Source organism: Nicotiana tabacum, chromosome 5, assembly GCF_000715075.1.
Source record: "Nicotiana tabacum cultivar K326 chromosome 5, ASM71507v2, whole genome shotgun sequence".
In the NCBI taxonomy this organism is placed as follows: Eukaryota; Viridiplantae; Streptophyta; class Magnoliopsida; order Solanales; family Solanaceae; genus Nicotiana; species Nicotiana tabacum.
The window spans coordinates 72,366,093-72,389,755 of record NC_134084.1 but is presented as its reverse complement, the minus strand read 5'-3'; the positions used below and the strand labels follow the sequence as shown (position 1 = coordinate 72,389,755).

The following is a 23,663-nucleotide window of genomic DNA, read 5'->3' as shown; positions in this document are numbered from 1 at the left end:
TCAGAGAAAATAAATAAGATGAAAGATGAAATATTAATTTCATTTCATTGAATAGGGTTTACATCAGAATTTAAGGACAGGAAACTAAAAGGAAATCATTCGAGTTACACCCCAAAATAACTCGTGATGCAGAAAAGGTGGCAAGACTGGTCTACCAGGATTCCCGCTTGATCGGAAACGGAGTAGCCTTCTAGTTTTGCAATTTGGCACCAGGCCCCATGTAAAGCACCTCAGCGGTGCTCGAACCTTCTCCCGGCTGAACCATATGGGTTTCGTACATCATTTGCCTCATAACCCCACAGATTTCTTCAAATTCCTTGGTCGTGAGGGTCTCATCCTCTCTTTCTTCATTGTACTTGGGTCTGACGAATGTTCTGTAAAGATGCGGAATTGGCTGAGATAAACCCAACCATTGCTCTTCCGTTGGTTTGCCCACATTACGTCAGCTTCTTCGGCGTAAAAACCAACACCGAAGAACTTTTCGGCGGCAAGTAAGGTGATAGGTTCGGTGATACCTTGCAATGATGCCCCGAGTCCCTTCTCCGGTTTATAACCATGCCTGATCATTTCCTTGGCAACCATAACTGACGCTTTTGAGAGAAAAGGTTGAGGGTAAGGGCTTCCTTCTTCGCATTGGTCTGCGACCACAACCTCGAAAACTTGATAGACTATGTGTTCACTACCCTCCTTAGCTTCGAGGCATGGAACCGACGGGTCTCGTTAAATTGAATGCTCATCCTCTCCGTGGACTATAATCTCTTGATTTTCATATACCAATTTTACCATCTAGTGGAGAGTAGAAGGTATGGCTTCCGTCGCATGAATCCAAGGCCTTCCTAGAAGGAAATTGTAAGAAGTATCCATATATAGGACCTGAAATGTCACCTTAAAATCCACAGGTCCAATAGTCAAAATCAAATCGATCTCACCTAGGGTGTCCCTTTTGATGCCATCAAAGGCACGAACACATACGACGTTGGGCCTGATTCTCCCTGTCTCGATCTCCATTCTTTGGAGAGTCGAAAGGGGACAAATATCTACTCCGGACCCGCCATCCAGCATGACCCTCTTCACATAGTACCTTTCACATTTAACTGTTAGGTGGAGGGCCTTGTTGTGAGCGGCCCCTTCCGGGGGCAGATCATTTTTGCTGAAGGAAATCTGATTGATCATGAAGAATCTTTCTGCTATCCTCTCTAGCTGTTCCACGGTAGTTTCAATTGGGACGTAAGCTTCGTTGAGGGTCTTGATCAACACTTTCTGATGCTCAGTTGAATTCATTAATAGAGACAACAACGAGACCTGAGCGGGAGACTTTCGGAGTTGGTCAATTATCTCGTAGTCCGCAGTTTTCATTTTCCTGAAAAACTCTTCCGCTTCCTCGGTGCTAACTGGTTTCTTGAGTGGGAAACGCTTCTTTGTAGAATCATTCAACTCCTCCAGGTTGAGGTATTTCTCAGTTGGGTTAGTTTCATTCACTTCTCCCAGGATTTCTTTTCCTTTGTAGGTTACTAGCTCCTTATTATAATTCCACGGGACGGTAGTAGGATCTGTCATGGGCCTCTGCGGCGCGCGTCCAATAATCACGGGCTCATTCAGCCTTGGTGAAATTATTGGCCCCCGTTCCACATAGGTCCCTTTGGGCACATACATTTAGATCCTTTGTTCAGCTCAAACCTTCTTGGAGGGCTCAATGTCATTTGTCCTTTCTTCGAACCTCGGGGGACATAAAGGACGACATCTTTCGAGGGTACTACCTCAGTTTTTGTTTCCACTGATTTTTCTGTGTTTTGAGGGGGGTTTTTACTCTTCTTGTCCACCTTTTCTTGCTTTGCATACGTCTTGGGATCTTTCTCAATGTCGGCGATTGCAATGATGGCTTTCAAGACAGGATCAAACTCTTTATCTTCGCAGATCATCCCAATAATCGGTCCATTGTTGTGAGCCAGTAACGGATTGTTGGTCACATTAGGAATGTCTTCGTCCTTTAACACTATCCGCTTTTGTTCTATGAGGTTTTCAACAACCCTTTTCAAAGTCCAACAGCTCTCAATGTCATGCCCTTCCACTCCCGAATGATAGGCACATCGGGCACCAGGTTGGTAAGAGGGTGACTCTAGGTTTTGCCTATTTGGGGGTACGGGTTGTAACAAACCCATTTGGACCAATTTAGGGAAAAGGTTGGAATATGACTCTCCAATAGGTGTGAAGTCCATTTTCCTGGGCGGCTCTCGGGTGCGGGCGTTGTAGGGGAGATTATTTTGTGGAGGTCGGGGATTATACTGAGCTTGGTGGGGAGGTTGATTTCTTGGTAATTGAGCTCGCTTTTGGTGAAATTGTTGTTGTGGCCTAATATATGGTTGTGCATTCATTACTGTGTAAGGTTGAAGGTTCATAACATAGGCCGCATCTTGATGGGGGTAGAAGTGTTGCGGGGCTCTTTCAGAGAAATGAAATCTGGATGGATGGGGTTTTCTTACACTCGAAGTTGCCATTGTTGCTTCTTCCTTCTTCTTTCGGTTTGCTCCTCCTCCAGACCCGCCTTGGATTGCTTGGGAGGTGGCCCTTATAGCAGACTGACTCAAGATTTGCCTTGTTTTTAACCCATTCTCCACCATTTCACCGATTTTGATGGCTTCAGCAAACGACTTTCCCAATGCAGACATCATGTTTTGATAATAATCAGCCTCTTGGGCTTGAAGGAAAACACTGACCATTTCTGTTTCATCCATCGGAGGTTTAACTCTGGCCGCTTGTTCGCGCCATTTGACAGCATATTCTCGGAAGCTCTCCGAAGGCTTCTTCTTTAGATTTGACAATGAATTCCTGTCGGGGCAATGTCGATGTTATATTGAAACTGCCTGACAAAATCCCTAGCCAAGTCATCCCAAATGTGCCAACGAGATACTTCCTGATCCGTATACCATTCAGAAGCAGTGCCGATCAAAGTTTCTCCAACGTAAGCCATAAGAAGTTCTTCTTTTCCGCCCGCTCCCCGCAACTGGTTGCAGTACCTTTTGAGGTGGGCTATGGGGTCCCCATGCCCGTCATATTTCTCAAACTTTGGGGTTTTGAAACCCAAGGGCAGATGTACGTGTGGGAACATGCACAGGTCAGCGTAAGATACGCTTTGTTGCCCGCTCAGACCCTGTATATTTTTGAGAGTTTGCTCCATGCTTCTCATTTTTCTGATCATTTCCTCTTGTTCAGGCGTTTTCTCGGCTTTCTCCTGTCCTGCGATAAACTCGTACCGAGATGGCTGAGGGTAAGCGTTGGTAGTGAACTGACTAGGTTCCAATGGAAGAGGTGGTGCTTGAAATGTGAAGGATGATGAATCGAAGTTAGGCCTGGGTAAAACAGGTTGTGCCGTGGATGAACAAGGTGGAGCAGTGAATATGTTTGAAACCGCACCGGCAGCTAACACCTGGGGGCGAGACTCATAAGGTGTTCCAGTAAAGTAGGTTGAGATTGTAGGAAATCCCAGTGGGGTATTTGGATAACTTGTGGGGATGTTGGAGGTCCCACTTGCCCTAGGAAAAAGCTCAGGGAATCCAGGGATCGCATTTGGTGGCTCTTTTCCATTGGCCCAGGCGTCCCACATTTCCATCATGCGGAGACGCATAATTCTATTTTCCTCGACAGTTGCTAACTCAGAAGTTGGGATGGCTGATATTGAACTTTCTTCCGAAATAGGAATCGTTGGCAGAGGAATTTCTGAAGACATTTCGACACTTCCCTTCGACCTTGTGAAGTATGTATGAACACTTCCTCTTGATTTAGCAACGGGTGGCTGAACGCTTCCTTTTGACCTCGTGAAGTGCGAATGTGAGGCCAGATTACCACAAAACCAAACCACTTTTCTATGAACCTGAACTTATCAGCAAACATGACGGTTAGTTTAAAAAAAAAACAGGTAATCTCACATTGGGGTGTGATGCACTTATACAGTTAGGGGAGTTTCTACATGCTTGCAACAAAGACATGCGTCATTCTGGCTTCTCCTTAGGCTTTCCTTTTATTTATCACCATTTTTCTTTCTTTGTTTTTTTTCTATTATTATTGTTTTCATTATTTGTAGTAAAAAATGTGACCGGATCCGATGAGGATTGCCTACGTATCACGATGCCGCGTGAATCAGATCTTGCGTAGTTCGGGATAGAGGAGTGTAAAAGAAGCACACATTTTATTACCGAAGCAATCTATTACAACCAACATTTGAAAAAGGGGAAAATAAACAAACCTTGAAAATACTTACAGACTCAAACAGACTAATGCACCCTGATGCGAAAAGACGGACAGAAGATGCTAAGATGCAGACTCGACCTATGAATACATCAAGGTTTCGAGAATTGGTGCCCGCGGGGCATCGTTCGGCCTCGCCACGGTCTTAGGTGTGAGATCCCTTTCAAGTTGTTCCAGCTCATGCATAGTCTGCTTGACATAAACCATTACTGCCGAGAGAACGGTAATGCTGGTCATGTTTTCGCACCGTAGACACCTTCTGATGATGGCGTGGGAAATGGTCCTAATCTTATCTCTGGTTCGCCTCTTTTCTATAAGCAAGCGTTTTATCTGATCACTGCATGTTTTTAACGCCTGAGAATCCTGCATATGCTGATTCTTCAGTTGCCGCACTTCTACTTCCATTTGGCCCAACAAGTCGTAACAGTGTCTGCTTTCGATTTGGAAATCCCCGGCCTGCTTAACTGCTTTAACCTCAAGTGTAGTCATCTTTCTCTTCATGCTGGCAACAATTTTCTCGTGGTTGCATTTCAATTGATTCAAGTATCGGCGATGCTTATCTGCTCTTGTACCCCACTGTACTTTGAGCTCTGCCATGACGTTTTCAGACTCTTCTAAACCATCTCGCCATTCCCTGACTTCATTTCTCAGCCCTTTTATCAACTGCTCGTCTGATCGACTCCTTGGTTGTTCATCAAGAGCCATTTTTAATTTCTGGATTTGGGCCCCAAGTTCTTCATTTTCTTGGGTCAATCTATTCTTTTCACCTCGATCTGCAGCGACCTGCATACTGTTATTGAATTTCAGACTTTCAACCTGTTGTTTCAACTCACCGATCTCTGTCTGATAATTTTTCTCCTTTGCTAACCAGTTCCATTGCTCCTGGGATGACTCGGCGAAATCTCTGAGATGAGGTCTTTTAGCTGGTCTCTCGCAGGACATGTCACCCCTAAACCAGGCGTGATACCCTGGGGAGACTTCTCCTTTAGCTATATCCAACACACAAGTGTTTGCCGTCAGATGTTGACACTCACTCCAGATCTGGCGAACTTCTTCTTCGGGGAATCGACCGTCCGGACTGATTTAAACCACTTGGGTACTCAAGTCTTCATCTTTTGGCACTACTTGATACCTCCCAAGTTGCCTCAAAACATGATACGGTGCATAGGGTTGGATGCTTTTAAGTCCCATCAACAGAAAGTGGGGCCTGGTTGTTGGCATGTATATAATTTCCTCAATAGGCAGCCATCCGAGCGTCCACTAAATTTGGTCGGCAGTGAGAGTTCGGAAGAATGACGTCCAAGCTGTGAGTCCCTCGGGCAGACTAACCCTTTCGATTCTTGTGTAGAATTCTCCAATACAAGTCTTCTCGGGCGAACCGTAACCCAAGAGCGGGGAGCGATGGCACAAATGATCGGTCATCCATATTTGCAACAATAAGTTACATCCTCCGAAAAAGTCGCCCCCGGCTCGGCAAATAGTGAGAGCCCGGAAGATGTCAGCCACAATCATAGGCGCCAGAGTACTCTTATCATGGGTGAGCAAGGTACTGACGACCCCAACTACTTTTATATCGATGTTTCCGTCTTTCCGTGGGAACACTATAAGGCCTAAAAAAGCTAACATAAAAGCTACCAGCCTGTGTTCATCCCACTTTTGTCGGTTACCTCTACTGTATAGTTTGAAGTCTGGCTTATTGAACCCGCCCACGTGGCCATATCTAGCATATATGAGGCGGAGACTGCAGAAACCTTTGGCGAGATCGGGATGGTGAAATGTTCGGGGTATTTTTAGGAAATCCAGAAACCGGTGTACCGTGACGGCCCTAGGAGCAATCAAGTACTTGAACCTTAACGGAGCTTCATCACTTCCGATGTATCCCGCTATTTCTTCCAATGTCGGGGTGAGCTCAAAGTCCGAGAAATGAAATACATTGTGTGCCGAATCCCAGCAAGTGACCAATGATCTGATAATATCACCCCGAGGCTGGATGTCTAGTAAATCCGGGAGATCTTTCAGATATTTCTTTACTTTGCCTTGCCCTTCCTTGCCTAGGTCATTCCACCATAATCGCAACTCAAAAGGGATCTTGGTCATTATCGAAAAGGGTTTGTTTTGTATCGTGCTCATCCTGCACATTTATTAAGGTGATTATGCCAACGAAAAACTTTTATTAGACTCAAAAAATGAAACTATCTATGTTTTTTTTAAGATTTTGTTTTCAAAATAATGGACTCAGTTTTCAAATGCGGCCTTTTAGCACTTCGGGAACGAAGATTTTAAGGCTGCGAGGATCAACCGGTCAAAAATAAAATACGATGACCAAAGATGACCGTTTATGCAATGTCAGCCTTCCGCCGTCCCTTTCGGGAACATTCGGCTATTTTTGACAACAAAAACATCACTTGATTTTTTAGAATGGTGACCCGACATTGGGAACATGGCCTCACAGAGCCTCGGGGACGAGGATTCTAAGGCTGTCGGGCAAATTGGCCAAAGTTCAAAATGACCAAAAATGACCGTTTGTGCAAAGTCAGCCTTCCGGCGTCCTTTTCGGGAGCATTTGGCTATTCTTGACAAAACGGCATCACCCTACTCATTTATGATGAAGTTAAAATTCTGAAATTTTGGCCATTTCTGAAAAAGGGGAGGTTGGACCCGATGAGGGTTGCCGACGTATCTCACACCCTGTGAGAATCAAACCGGCGTAGTTCGGTCCGATCAGGAATAGAGGAAATAAACTAAACCCCCTCTGAATACAATCTTTAAGGAAAAATATATTTATATATTTTTTGGATTTTGATATTTTGTTTTATTTTTGAAAAGAGATAAAGACCAACGAAAATCTTTTTAAGGAAGTATTTGGACTATTAGTTTTAATTTATAAAAGAGATACTACAAAAGAAACAACATTTTTTGAATTTTCCTTTTTTTTTCACTTTCAAATAAATATTATATTTTTTTGATATTATTTTTTTGATTTTGAAAGTGATTAAAAGAATTTTTTTTATATGTTTTTTTTAATAAATCAAACTAAAAGACAAATTTTGTTTTCATTTTTTTCTTTTCTTTTTTTTTTAGAAAATTCCGGCGAGGTTTTGACACTACTTGGACATTGGTTTTATTTTTCTAAAAAATAGGTGATTATCTCCCTACGCTACTACTATTTTTCCTATATTTATTTTTGATTTTTTTTTAAATCGGTCTGTATGCAGATCTGAAGCAAATGAATGCGCCAAACAAACGGGATGCAGCAAGATTGTCTTTTTATTTCAGGTTGCCTGTCCTAGACGGACCCAACCCCTGTGTTGAGTCCCCTATGTCAAATGCAACATGATGCAAATAAGTGTTCCTACTAGGGATTTGGTATGAGGTTTCGTTATATTAGGTTTATAACCTGGGTATATGTTCTAGACTGTGTAACCGAGCGGACAACTCGAGTCGAGGAGGGGGCAACTTACCAGAAACCAAAAGGCCATCCGGCTTCGTAACTTGTCCGAGCCTCTTTTTTATTTCAGGGTATTGGCACTAACAGAATGGGGATTCTCGACCAGCGAGCTTCTCCCCGGAGGTAAGAAGAGAAGGGTTTCGGCACAGTTTAAATACAGTTCAGATAATATCAAAGCGGTAAAAGACAATATTTAGCACGTTATGCCAAAACATGTAATAAAGATCAGATAATAAAGCCAAATATAACAATTATTCTAAGCTCGAATTCTTGAACCCTGAACCAGTGGTTCTGGGTTGAAATCCCCAGCAGAGTCGCCAGAGCTGTCACACCTCCTTTTTGCGCGCCCGCTCCGAAGGGTAAAATGCGCGAGGGAGTTTTTTCCAATTTAAGTGACAATATTCGAAATGAGATTATTTATTCCAGAGTCGCCACTTGGAAAAAGTTTGGCTTTTGGTGTCCCAAGTCACCGATTTATCTTGAATCTCAAATCGAGGAAAATATTCGACTTTCCAAATGAAGTCTGCGAACCAGAAATTCTAAGTAAGGAATTCTGTTGACCCGAGGGAAGGTGTTAGGCACCCTCGAATCCCTTGGTTCTATCACGGTCGCTTAAATTGTTATAATGGCTAGATATATGATTTAATACATGTTATTGCTTATGTGCTTTCATTAAGTTTAAACCGCTTTTATTATTATTTATTTTTTATGGAATTGCAACGTCGTGAAAATGCATTTTGAACCACGTCACAATCAATGCGCTCGTGGTTGTTAATACATCCCGACTCCGTTGAGATTTGGATTTAGGTCACATAAATGCGCACCCGAATTTAAGAAGGTAAGATTATTAAAATGCGCGCCTGAAGCAATTATCGTATTATTATTTTTGGGTAAGGCCGTGGAATTAAACGGCTCATCCTGAAGTCTAAGTAATTTTAAATAAACATTTATCGAGGGCCCCACAATTTGTGCGTTTTATTGGGCGATACTCATCTCATTTATTTTATCAGGATAATCCTAAAGTGCCTACATTTTCTATTAAAATTGTCTCTATGAAATGAAAGAAAAAAAAAGATCTTAATTTATTTACATGCTTGAGTTGTTATAGTTGAGTTTCGAATATGATTCATAAATTCTGAAAATGATACAAGCAAGGCAGTCTGTTGCCAATACGGGCCCAGGCCCAACGTGTATGGCATAAAAATAGACCTGGGCCGTCTTATTCACATATTGCTACCTAGTTACATTATACTAGGCATGTTCTCAGTTTGTCAAATTAAAAAAAACTTAGCAATCTAATTTTAATCCTAAAACCAATTACATGTTAAAATTAACCAATATTATTTAACTAAACAATATTCCTACCAAATTCCTAAATGGCCTATTCGTTTGATTTTTTGACTAGACGGAGTTACTACACCATTTATTTATTTTTAGGCAATATATAGATAGTTCATCCGTTAAGTTATCGTCGGATGTTCCACTATATATATTAAATAGCTACATGATTCTGATTTTTGCAAGCTAAATAATTTATATATACAAATAAAATTCAGAATATAATTAAATTAAATTTAGAACTTCAACTCTTCATTTTCGTATTCATGCTTCATATTTCGGTTTACAATAACCAGCGTGTCAGTTGTGTACCTGATATTGGAAGCAAAAGAAAAGGGAGATCAGCAGAAATTCAGTAGCATACAACAACAACAATCCCCGCAACCAGTAACAACCAGCAACGAGAAACTTAGTGACAGATTTTAAAATCAAGACAAAAATCCAGAAACAACAACAACAACCAACGGACAGAAGCAAAGGGAATCTTTTCAGATTTTTTGAAAGACTAATTAGTGTTTAACCCTTAATTTCTCAACCCGTATATCAGAATATTTGGATTGTATATCAGGTGTATATTCTTCTTCTTTTGAATTTCCAGAATGTTTTTCTTTTTATTTTCTAAAGTCTTAGTATTTTTTTTTTCGGAATTTCCTCTCTCTTAAAATTTTCTTCTGTATTCTTTTTTCTCTCTATCTCTGTCTCCTCTAAAATCTGATCAAACTTCCTATATATATCACATCCCAAACCCTTTAATTAATAAAACAACCACTTTCTCCTACCAAACCCATTATCTTCTCTCATCCCCCACTACATTAAACAAGTATATCAATCCAACCTATTATATCTTGTCCCACATGCCTACCATAAACAAATGCCATATTCCCCTCCACTACATTTTGTCTTGTCCCCCATTTATATTAAACAACTATATCAAAACTCAACCCATTACATTTTGTTTCCCATGCTTAATTACTTTAATATTATCTTAATTTTAATGGAAAGAACATTCAAAATAAATAATTATTCAGAAATTAAATTCCAAAAATGCCCCTCTGCCCTTACTGAAATTACCAAACTACCCCTGAACGTACTGCAAATTAACAAACTACCCCCATCAGCTATAACAAATCAATTAATCACACTAAACCAAAATATAGCCAATATGACCAATTTCTACACAAATTCAAACAACAAATCATATGAACATGGATGAACAACATAACAACAATATCACATGAACACAAATTGAACAACAAAGAACAACTAAAATCTTGATTGAACAATATTTTTAGCAACAAATAAACCTATTCTCATATTCAACAACAAAACAACAAGCTTTATTCAAACTTCGAATTATACTTAAACAAAACAAATAAACATATTCAAATCACTAATCTTCAAATAATCAATAAAATCAAATCCAACAAAATTATAACAAAGATACATGATCCAAAAATTAAAACCAAAACATAACTTCACATTAAATTACTAAATAAAAACGAACTTCAATCAAAGATGAACATGAATTAAATCTATTTTTAAACAACAAAACATGACGGATTCACATGATTTAAACAATGTTAACAATTTCTGAAAATACATAAAACACATGAAACAAATTGAAGAAATAATTAATTTAAACTTCAATTTGAATCTAACAAACATTAAACTAACAATTCCTTTTTTACAAAAATGAATAAAATTAACATGAAATAAACATGAAAAACAACTAATTAATTTCCCATTTGAATCTGAAAATTAAAATCAACAAAACACATGAACAAACTAAAAATTAATTCAAACGATAGACATGAACAAAACAAGGATCGAACATTTATCGATTTTTACTTCGAAAAATATAAAAACGAAATATGGACAAAAATAAAACTCAAAACCAACTAACCGGAGATGAATCAACGACGAACTCAATTATAAACAAATCTGTCCGGGCCTTGACTCAACGAAAGATCTTCGAACTTTGACGAAAAAATGAAGCACCGTGAAGCAGAAGCAAATGCCGCGATGAGCAGCAGCAGCAGTTAGGGTCTGTTTGGACGATGAAGCATCAGCTGCAGTAGCGTCAGGGAGGAAGATGGGGAGCTGGACGCGGCGTGAAGCAGCAACAGCTGGTCGACGCCGAACAGCAACAGCTCGACGAGGCAGAAGCTGGAGCAGATGGAGCGGCAACAGCAGCGGTGGCGCGGGCAGGCTTGGTCGCCGCTGGTTCGGGTTTGACGATGACGATGATGGAGGCTGGGAGCTGCTGGGTTCCTCGCGAAGAACATGAAGCTGGAGGGGGTCGTTCATGGCTGCCTAGATGGGGACGATGATGGGATGAAGTAGAAACAAAGGGAACGTTCATGGTGGTCGACAAACATGGAGCTCGACGACGAAGAAGAAGGCAGCTTGCTCGGCGTTTTGTTTGGAGAAGATGGAGTTCGTTGGAGCTGCTGGTTTTGTCGACGTTGGGCAGCCATGGTTGGAAGGTTTGGAGCTTTGGGAAGATGAAGAAAAGAGAGGAGGGGGCGGATGGGTAGTGTCTAGGGTTTTTTGTTTTTTTTTTGTTTTGTAAAATGTAAGATAATAGGATGTTGGGTTATGGACTGGGTCGACCCAGTTCGAAATGGACTGGGTCGTTTTGGAAGATTGAGTATTTTTGGGCTTGTGGCTTGAATTTGAAGAAGAGGCCCAATTCCGACTTTCTTTATTTTTTGCTCTCTTTTCTTCTTTTATTTTTCTAAAACTAAATTATAAAAATACTTAAACTATTATTAAGAACTAAATTAAGTTATAAAAGCGCATTAACTCCCAATAACAATTAACGCACAATTAAGTAATAATTAAGCATAAAATTGTATATTTGGACATTAAATGCTAAAAATGCAAACGATGCCTATTTTTGTAATTTTTTTATTTTTTTGTAAAACAAACTTAATTACTAACAATTGTATAATTAAATTCTACATGCAAAATGCGACATATTTTTGTATTTTTAATAATTTAACAAATAAACATGCACAGACAAAATACAAATAAGTATTCAAAAATATCACAAAATATCACCAAATTGCACACCAAAGAAAAAATCATTTTATTTTTGAATTTTTTTGGAGTAATTCTCATATAGGGCAAAAATCACGTGCTTACAACCGCGACTAACGAACGAGAAGTAAAGTCAAAAGTAATATTCGAGATCACATGAATTGCACAAAAATTCCGGCATGCGTGGGAACTAAGATAAGCTAAGTATGCATGCAATAAGGAGAAGGAAGACCAGGAAAAGTAATAGCTTACGTTTAAAGAAAGTTGAGAAGGAACAAAAGGAACTATTCGATCAATGATCCAAAGTTAGTTACGTTGTGAACACACTTAAGAGTTCGGAGTATTATCCATGCAGCATATATGTTGACAATCATACAGCCGTAAAAGACTCCAGTATAAAAGAAATAATTGAGTCCAGGTCATAGACAAAGGATTGAATTGTTGGAAGATTGCATCATGGATATTCCATTGCGTCCATGAAAGTTTAAATTAATAACTAACACCATGAGTCATAGATCGAAAGGTAGCTTAAGCCTACATAAAGGTTGGTCAGAGGGAGGAGGAAACTAAAGAGTTACATCAACTAACTAAATCAGGAGTCTAATTATTGGACCCAGAAAATTATACACCTTGTGATTGAGAACATTGCAGAATTACTCTTAGATATCAGAAGTGCAAGAGAGGTAGTACTGTAGCCATATTCTATGATGGCTCTACGATAAAGCTAATTAGAAGACAGCCTAATGAGAAGTCAGTATGAAGCTCTCATCGATTTGTGTATGCATCATAGGTGCAAGTATTATAATAGAGCTTCGGGTTGTGGATATGAATTATACTTATATGGAAGGGAGGTCATGAAAGAGATAGAAGATGTGATGCAAGATTTAAGGTAAATAAGGTAAAGGTGAACAACATACGAGATACTCAAATGCAGTAGGTTGTGAATAATCAATACTTCAGGTAAAGGGCTAAAAGCGTTGGGATTCAATATCCAAGTAGGATAGCGGTATCATTAGTGGCATGTCTTCCAGCCTATGGTTTCTAGGTACCGAGGGATCTAGTTAGGAGATTAAAAGAAGAGTTAGAGACGATGTGATGTCTCACTTGATGTTCCAAAAAAGCATAAGGAAATCGGTCGCAATCTAAAGTATGATAGAACAACAAGGTTTTAGAAAGACATGAGTAACGATAAGAAAAGGGCAAGTGAGAAGGTGACGAAAATGGATGAGTACTCGAGATTAAGCCCGTGAAAAAAAGTAAGCTGATGGTTTCTCTAACTTATAAAAAGCTCAGTATAGCCTCAATGAACTCGAAGGAGTCTAAGACTAGTAGCATTTACAAGAGATGGAATGTTGCACTGGTAGTACAATAAAGGTGTAATTGTGATAGATAAAGGATGACGTTTGGACCTTTGATTTAGTAATGATTTGAAGAAGATTTCATAAATTCTACGGGATTAAAATACCCACTTAGGTGAATCACATTGGGATGCTATAAAATACGATTATAGAAGTATAGTATCGCCCCTAAGTGGACCAGTCTAATTACTCCAGATGTCCCCGATGAGACGTGGGCCCTAGTGGCAATGTATTACGTAAGAAGTTTCAAGTCTTCAAATGGTAGATTGTAGAATAACATTGAAGTGAATCAACAATGGATGGGTAAAAGTTGCAAAGTATGAGATGAGATTGGGCCATCAGTCTTAAGATGAACAGTAATGAAGAAGCGTTAAAGGATTTAGCTTTATGCATAAATGATAAGCAACTAGAGTAACCTGAAGTTCGGTAGCAGACCTCATTAACGATAAATCGAAGTAAGAATTATGGTATATTATGGACTACTTAGATGTAGTAAAGCTAATGACACCCATAGGGACAGCTTGACATAATTTTGTATATGTTTACAAAGTGAAGCCTACAGATTGGCTAAAAGCTGGAGGAAAGCAAAGAGAAGAGTCACATAGGCGCAGATACAATGTTAGAGGCATAAAGGCTGCATGATGGAAGGTAGCAAGAGTTACGAGATTAGAAGGATTCCGACTATAAGACGTGGGGTGATAAAGAGGCTTAAAGGGGGGAATGCCCTAGCCTTTGGGATTCATTCACATAACAATCGCCTAGATGGCAAGAGGAATACTAAAGTATTCACAAGAGCTATGGGTTATGAGAATGATAAGTGCATCAATCAACATTCAAGGACGAATGTTCCAAAGGGTGGAATGATGTTACACCCCATGTTTTTGTCCGTGGAAGTACGCTACAAGTAAATTGATATAAGATCGAAAATGAGATATTACGTCTCGCATTTTGGTGCGTTAAAGTTTCGTCGTAACTTAATCAATGTAAGTTCGAGAATGGGATTAATTTGGGATTATAAGCATTATGCTATATCAAACAAGTGATGAGGAAATTCGTGAAGTTGAGAGGGTAAGCAAATCGAAGAAAATAAATTTCGTCAAAGTTTGACATTTTGGGATAAATACGGCCCGAGCTAAAATACCCAGTACTTATGGACTAGTACCATACAAGGTACTACATGACCATGATAATAAGGTATATATATAATTCTTAATTACGTGGATAATTGGTTAATGGGGGAAATTAACAGGTTGATTAAGAGTTAGTGGATGATTAATAAAGAACCTTGGATAAGACCAAGGAATCCTTAACGTGGCAGCATATAATATCAAAAAATTTGACTCTTAAAGTTCAAATATGGGTGTCATATTTAGAGGAGTAGGTGGCTTAATAATCTAACATGTGGGGCCCACAAAAATACTAACGTTTTATAGAAATTTCATTACAATTGTTGGAGAAGCTAAGCATTTTAAGAGATTCTCATCAATATTGTACATGAGGGAATTGCTATGGGTGGAGCTCCATAGCTCACTTCAAATTTAATAATACAATATAGTGTGTGATTTTGCAATTTTAAGGAATACAATGCAATTTTTCTCAAGAATATCATACAAATTTTTCCCTACTTCGATCCGTCGTTACACATTTTTTGCAATAGACGGGTGTTAGAGGGATTGTCAAGAGAATCAACTCAGGTATGTTAAGGCTATCCCTTCTTTCTTTTGGCATGCTCCATACAAAACAAACAAAACGTGCAAATGCACAATTTCCATACATGACACTATTCATAGAAATATTAGAGATGCTTATGTTCTTGATTCCCCATGTGTCATATTATTCTATCATGTGTTCATGGGTCTCAGAAAAAACGTTTACTTCATGATACTACTCAAGGCATAATGGTCTTATGACATTCCGAAAGATTTTATTGACGTACTTCTTATGCATTGCATTCATTTATATTGACCCATGACCAGATGGCTTTATATATGCGTATATATGTATATTATATGTAGATGTGATATGTGAAAAGGTTACGACGTTATATATGAACTACCACCTGATCAGCTGGTATATATTGATGATTTGCCCACAATGGCCGAGATGATATGATGGGATGCCCTCAGAGGCATGATGATGTTATGAACGCATATACCCATGCATGGTATGATATTTATATGCATATGCACGACATTATAATATTAAATGATTCACAGAGTTATTCAGATATACATTTTGAGTCTTTTACTCCATGTTTCTCTCATGTCTACTAGTTACTGATTTTTCATTCCTTACATACTCAGTACATTATTTGTACTGACTTCCCTTTTGCATAGGGATGCTGTGTTTCATACCCGAAGGTCCTGATAGACAGGTCGAGAGTCCTCCAAGTAGGCTATCAATTTAGTGGAAGGTGCTGGTACGCTCTAATTGCTCCGGAGTTGCTTATTTTGTCAGCATGATTAGTACATGTGTTGATTGTATGGCGGGACCCTATTCCGACCTTTATGATATTATGTATTCTTAGAGGCTTGTAGACAAATGTCAGGTATACAGATACTTGTATGGCCTTGTCGACCTATGTTTTGAGTATACAAATTTTTTTTTTATGCCGGCCTTATAGGCCCATACTTCATATGTATAAGTTTATATTCCCTTATGCTTTGCTCCGGTTATTGAACTATAATAGAATAATATGAGAGATACGTTATGATGGTACTCAGTTGAGTAAGGTATCGAGTGCCCATCGTGGCCTATTGGTTTGGGTCGTGACAGGTACATATGCATTTATTACAAAGTTATATGGTTGGTACATCCATTTAATGCGACGGTACAGGCTTACACTATTCTTATAGACTTGGTCAGCTTTAACAACTTGCCTTGGGAATCTCCCACTCGTTCATCATAGCCACCGATTTGTACTGCCCCAAGGTCGAGCCGTGCTTCGAGCTTTCTGGTTAATCAAACCTCGAGTTGTGCCTCGAGCCACTTGGCAACGAGCTATGGAATGCCATTATGATCCCAAAATCGGACTCTCCGATTTTAGCCTTATGCAGATAGTCCCCGTGTTTCTTAGAGTGAAATGATAAGAAACAGTACTGAATTCTTGCCTTTTCGATACTCTCATTATAACATCAGCCCATTAGAGCATTAAATGCCATGAATAAAAGGCTGAGCAGAGGTTGCTATCAACACGATTATCGAGAAGCCCACAAACCGTCATTGGTTTGACCTTTCCGCCCCTCAAACATCGCCCAAATAGTTTCTATAAATACCTCAATTTGTTTTGCTATTCACACTTTTACAACATCATCAAGGTTTTTAGAGCTAAGTTCATAACTTTCTGCATCTATATTCTTTATGTGCTTGTTTCTTCATCTTATTTCCTTGAGAATAGGTTATAATCATGGAAAAAACTTCAAAAAATGGTGCTTCAGAAATAGGGCACTGCTTCTTCATCACGCCCATCCAGGGGCAAACCAAAAACACCTCCAAGTGTTGAGCAATGTATCCCTGGCCACTTCGATATGGTCTCTGATTTTGCCATCAAAAATCCTCCTTCTACACCAGGCCGATGCGAGCCCGTATCTCGGTATATTAGTGTGGTGAACGACATGACGAGGGTAAAGAAAGAGTGACGATGGGGGAAGACAGTGCAAGTAGTGATCCCTAACCCTGAGGAAATCATAGTAGACCACAAAGCTCTCTTCCTCAGCGTATATACATACCCTTTTTTTTGGCAATCCGCTAGGCATGCGCCTAGGGCTAGATTTTATATATATATAAAATTAAGAAACACAAATGTCTTGATGTCGTAAAGCATAAACATTGTAAAATACATGTACCCTATTATCAAAATTGAGTAGATCACTCAAAATTGATATCACAATTATTACTAATCATTGTATAGTAAAATTAGCCCATGAATTAAACCTATTACTGATAAAATTTGCGAAATTAAAAGCTAGTCCACTGATTAGTATTTCCGCAGCAACTTTGCTCAACAAATTCTTCCTAGGTTGATAGAAACCTTTGTTTTGATTGCCATCCCATCGGAGCTTTGTCAGTAAAAGACGCTAATCCAGTGTTGAATCTCCAGGCCTTCGTTAGTGCTTACAAACTGAAGATTACCATGTAGTGCTGAGCATGTGTATTCTCCAGCAAATTGCTCCAGCACCCCATCCCACGCGTATACTATTTTCCTTCGATCCCCTTCTTCTTCCTACGCTGAAAATGTGAACACTGGCCATTGTTTAATCACTGGCCCTTATTTAATTACAACTTTTGTCAAAAATAGAGCTGGAATTTTCTCGAGATCCTGCTTCTCGAAATCATGCCCGTATTCAAAAGAACAATTGCAGCCATTAACAAGCGTACTCCCATTCCCAAGTCAGTCGCAAACGTTGCAGGCGTGCATCCAGTCATAGTATATTGCATTTCATCTCCGTGTATGACTACACTCTAGTTACTTTCAGTAGTAACTGTTGGGCATAATCTGCCTTAAATTGCATCCCTATGGTCGCACATGCTGTAATCCAGTTTTTCTCGAATTGTGCAAATCAAGTGCATGCTCAAATGTCTAAAGCATTCTTGTCCAGCATGTTTTACATTTCCAGCATGCATTTCCATGTGAAAACAGGCGTGCATCCCTGTTGGAAATTAAAATGTCCTCCAAAGAAAGCACTGCCCAGCTGCTTTGGTTTTGAAAACTGCCAGCATCCATGCGTGCCTCGTGCTTACTTCCATAGGCAAGCTCCAAATCGTAGGCTTGTAAAAAAGAATTATAAATTGGACAATATCACTTCGAATGAAAAGCAGAAACGTGCACTGTATTAAAAATACCCACGATGCACAATATTGTTGTTTCCCATGATGCATCGTGCAATGTATTAAACATTGAAGCCCACGATACATTGTACTGTTTTTGCCTATTTTTAAATCCCTTCCATTGGAATGAATGCATGGCATTAATACCACCAATTGAAAGTTCATTAAAAAATATGCATATAGTGTCGTGACATTTGCATATGTACTCTGCATTTTCCAAGGAAACAGGCATGCATAAGACAGTAGATATCCAATCAGCTAGAAGCATTCTTTCATTTAAATATGGTAGAAGCATGCGTGCATTCCATCACTCGGATGAACCATTCATGCATTTAAAAATCAAAAACTACATCAGCCTTTGTTTCCAGCTTTTCTCGAATTCATGCGAGCTCCACATGCTTGTTGTGTTTCCAATGCCTTTAGCATCTTATCAAAAGCTTAAGCTCAGCATCACTCCAATCTAATAAACGCTGCGTTTGTTTTTGTTTAATGTCCAGATTCTCCTCAAAATTAAACACTTCTACACAAAGGTTGTTGTATATCCAAGGAATTGAATGCACGCTTGCACCCCATGCTGAATTTGTTTCCAATGCCTTAGGCCATTCCTTTTGTGCTCGATTATTGTAGTGCTTTTGTTCTGTATCAGATGTTGTCTCTAAATGTTGCAAAAGTGAATGCCATAAGCATTGTGATACTTGAGGGGGTATCACAACTTGTGCATTAGACTCAACTTCACTGCCCCATGTAAAAGAGCTGGGCATTTTGTTCCTTTGTTCCCTGCTTGTGTATATCATGATATCTCTTTCAAGGGATTGAGTACCATGTACTAATACCAACCATTGAAATTGACAATCATGATAAGTCATTTCCACATTACCATTTCCTGCACAAAAACACCAAATGTTAGTATAACAGAAGATCATCAAGATCTCTTCCCATAGGATTTAACCCTGTTGATCAGTTAAGTCCAGTCCGTTTCTCCTCCTCATTTTGCCTTTGTTCCTCTCCATATTTATCTCCTTTTTGGCTTTGATCCTTCCCCTTTTCCTCCTAATTCCTTGCAACCTTCACTCTTATGTAAGGACATTGCATCTTATCTTCGTTAATAATCCTCCTTCCTTTTCAGTCCATATCCCAGAAACTATGGCATTCAGTATTTCCTTCATCTAGAGCATAATTAGCAAGGTGGTCTACTAATGTATTCTCTTCTCTGAATATGTGTGTGACCTTGATGATACTTTGTTCCTTCAATCTTAAAATCTCCTCTACATGTTCAGTAATATACCAAGGAGGCTTCCATGATTCCTCTATAATGTTCTTTAATAGCATAGAATCTGTCTGCAGCCATATCTGGAAATAATTAAAAAATTTGCACATCTTCAATGCCTCCACAATAGCTACTGCTTCTGATTCATTGTTGGTTGCTTCAGAAATCTCTCTTCCTTCTGCATATATCAAATCACCTACCTCATCCCTTATGTAGAAACCAATTGAACTCCTCCCTGGGTTCCCTCTACATGCTCCATCCGTATTCACTTTGATCCATCATTTTGAAGGAAATTACCATAAAACTTTATCATATTTCAGTCGAGGTGTGTATTGCTCCATCATTGTCAGTAAGTCCAGCCACTTCTAAGGCACACATAGTCCAGGCTTTTTCAGTTGGACCAGAGCTTGCACAGTAGATGACACCTGGTAAATAACTCTGCTCACTGACACTGCTTCTCCATATTTCAAACTGTTTCTTCTCTTCCAAAGTTCCCATACAATGCATGCAGGTAAAGCTTGTAATACGGGCTTCAATCTAGGTACAACTGGTGTTGTCCAACACTTTGTAATTGCTTGATGTAATGAAAACCCATCTAATGCAATTCCTGCTCTCCTCAGGAAGTAAGTCCAAACACATCTAGCTGCATTGGATATGAAGAACAGATGTAGTAATGACTCCTCCTTAGGATCAGCACAACACCAACATTTAGATGGCATGGAGTATCCTAGTTTATGCAAGAAATCATCAAGTGGCAGTTTGGTTTTCCACACCTTCCACAGGAAGAAGGATATCTTGAAATGTAAACCTTTTACCCATATCATCTTGTAAGTTAATCTTGGGTTGGCTCTTCTTCGCACGTAATCCCATGCAGACTTTACTGTAAAATGTCCCCTTGTTTCAAGCATCCAGAAAGGAGTATCTAACTGTGAACATTCAGTCGGTGGTCTAATATTCTGCACAATGTGGTGTGCCAAATCTTCAGGTAGGCTCTCAAACATTTTATCCACATTCCACATACCATTTTCAACCATATCATTGACATTTTGAATATACTCATCGATACCAAACTCTGCAGGTACTTGAAAATATAAGGCTCCCATCTCAGTCCAATTGTCGAACCAGAATAGAGCTGATCCCATTCTCAGTTTCCAGTATATTTGATGCTCAATCAAGTCCCTACATTCTAGCATTTTTCTCCACGCGTGGGATCCACCCTTCCAAGGTACAATTACTGCATTTAGTTTCTTGTAGTACTTTTGACTAATAAATGCACTCCACAAACTAGGCTTTGTCCTAAAATTCCACCATAATTTGCAGAACAGTGCCTTGGATACATCATGTAGGGACCTGAAACCTATGCCTCCCTCCTCATAAGGCATACAAAGGTTAGTCCAAACGCCCAATGTCTAGTGTTGCCTCCCACATTGTTGCTCCAGAAAAACTTGGCAAAAATGCTATGTAATTTGTTAATCACATAACTTGGTGGATTAACTGCTGACAACATATGAATTGGGATACTCTACAGGACATTTGCGATCAAAACTGCTCTGCCTCCTATAGATAGGAGTTTGCCTTTCCATGACTACAGTACCTTGGTGATTAATCCCTGGTAATAGTCTCCCCTTCTTTTTGCATAAATAATAGGACATCCGAGATAGGTCATAGGGAAACCTTGTCTTCTTATGCCTGTAATCCTTTCCACCTTGTTAATCACCTCATTATCGGTTAAATGATGCAGGTATATGGATGATTTGGCTTTGTTCAACAGTTGACCAGATGATGATTCATAAGCTTGCAAATCCTCCATGACAAGTCTCAATGAAGTTTCATCAGATGAGCAGAAAATGATCGTATCATTAGCGTATGATAGATGATTTATTTTCGGGCTCCATTTTGGCATTCCAAATCCACAGAAATACAGGTTATTGTGTACTGAATTCAATACCCGAGAAAGTGCTTCTGCTGCTAGAATGAATAGAGTTGGTGACAAAAGGTCACCCTGTTTAACTCCCCTCGATGATTTGAAGAATCCATTAGGCTGACCATTTATAAGAATAGAGTACCAATTGTTCCCAATCAAATCAAAGATCAAGCCAATAAATGCTTCAGGAAATCCCATTTTCCTTAGTATTTTGGTCAGGAATAGCCATGAAAGCCTATCGTAAGCTTTTGTCATATCAAGCTTAATCACAACGTTTGGACCTGCTTTTGTTCTCAACCTGATATCCTTAATGATTTCTTGAGTTAACGGCGCGTTCTCAACTATGTTTCTGCCCTTCACAAAACCTGCCTGTTCCTCTGAGATTATGTTTGGTAATAATTCAACCAACCTCTCATGAATAACCCTAGAGAAAATCTTCTGAGCAAAGTTGCTAAGACTGATTGGTCTCATGTCCGCAAAGGTCGTAACTTCTTTTTTCTTTGGTAATAAAACCAGGTTTGTGTGTGTCACACTCTTTGGCAACTACTGACCGCAAAATAAAGCCTTGACCATGCGGACTACATCTTCTTCAATAATTTCCCAGCATGTTTGGTAAAAGGCTCCAGTGAATCCATCCGGTCCACCAGTTGAGTCCCCATTCAACCCCATAATTGCTCTCTTCACTTCTTCATTGAAAGGCAAAGCCATCAGTCTTTCATGTTGATCACTATCTACCACTGAAGGCACATGATTTAGAATATCAAAATCATTTGGAACTGCACTCTATGTAAATTGATCCTTGTAGAACTTTACTGCTTCTTCTGCTATTAAGTGATCTTCTTCAATCTAGTTACCAAGGCTATTCTGGATCCTTGATAATTTCAGTCTCTTCCTTCTCCCATTAACTTGAGCGTGGAAGAATTTAGTGTTTCTATCACCATATTTGAACCATAATATGCCTGCTTTTTGTCTCCAGAATTCTTCTTCTAATGCAAGATATTTAATCATTTCAGCTTGGACCTGTTGTAATCTTTGTCTATTCATCTGTATAGGATTGACTTCAAATTGTCTTTCATGAACCAAGACCTCCTCCTCAAGGCTTGTAATCTTCTGGAATATATCCCCATATGTAGCTCTGCTCCAGGTAGATAGTGCTTGTTTAAGCTTCTTTAACTTGTAGTTAAAAATGCAGAAAGGGTTAGCACTAAAATCAGCATTCCAATTCTCCTTTACTACATCTTTGAAGGCTCATGCTTTGTCCAGAAGTTAAGAAATCTGAATGACTTCTTAATTGGAGGAGTTACTATATCACATTTCAGCAACATTGGGCAATGATCAGACCCGATTTTGGATAGGTGAGTTATCTCCAATCCAGGAAAGGTCTGTTGCAATTCATTATTGCCAATACATCTGTCCAATCTTTTAAAAATGCAGTCCTCCTCTGATCTTTCATTCCACCATGTAAATATGCTTCCTTTGATACCCAAGTCTGTCAAGTTGCAGGTATTGATGCAGTGTCTGAAGTCATCTACTTCAATGAGGGAAACTGACAATCCCCCATATTTCTCTTCCTCATCCCATATCACATTAAAGTCGCCTCCAACTAGCCAAGGTATTGTCATATCTGATGCCATTGCATACAACGTATCCCATAGTTCTATTCTTTCAGTGCGATCACATTTGGCATAGACTAGTGTAAGGATGAGCTCAACATGTGTTTCAGAGTGCATTAATCTCAAAGTCAGCTGTTGAGTCATGTTATATAAAATAGTAACCTCAAAAATTTCATCAATAAAAGCCCAAATCTTGTTTGACACATTCACCACAGCCTGTGCCAAACCAATTCTTGCTCTATACCTCTCCATTTTGTGAGACTGTTGCATATGCTCAAGGATTCCTATGAACTCAAAATGATGTTTTCTGTGCATTGTAATCAGCCTTTCAAATGCTTGCATTGTGTTTACTGACCTGACATTCCATATAATGGCATCCATTAAATGTTTTGGGATTTGGACAGTGTTCTCCTTGTTTGTACTCCACTAACTGGGACAGTAGAAGTCTCTTTTGACTGTTTCGTTTTCCCCTTTGCTGCAGATTTTACTAGTTCAATAAGCCTTGGCGACAGATCTCCCTGCTTGGCAACATTAGGGAAATTTTGTGCAGTGGATTCCTCATCCATGTCTCCACCTTTAAGTTCTGCGTGGTTAACTTAATCAT

At 39.4% G+C, this 23,663-nt stretch overlaps 1 protein-coding gene across 1 annotated transcript; it reads right to left on the bottom strand.

Annotated features, from left to right (window-relative positions):
• Positions 1-22,678: 22,678 nt before the first annotated feature.
• On the bottom strand, positions 22,679-23,440 carry LOC142180813 (uncharacterized). The gene has a single exon (XM_075252900.1). The coding sequence runs from the start codon at positions 23,438-23,440 to the stop codon at positions 22,679-22,681; it is 762 nt and encodes a 253-aa protein (XP_075109001.1).
• Between the last annotated feature and the right edge of the window lie 223 nt (positions 23,441-23,663).

What these genes read in the sequence shown, in the direction of transcription:
- LOC142180813 (XM_075252900.1), bottom strand. Translation starts at nt 23,440, where the DNA reads ATGGATGCCATTATATGGAATGTCAGGTCAGTAAACACAATGCAAGCA.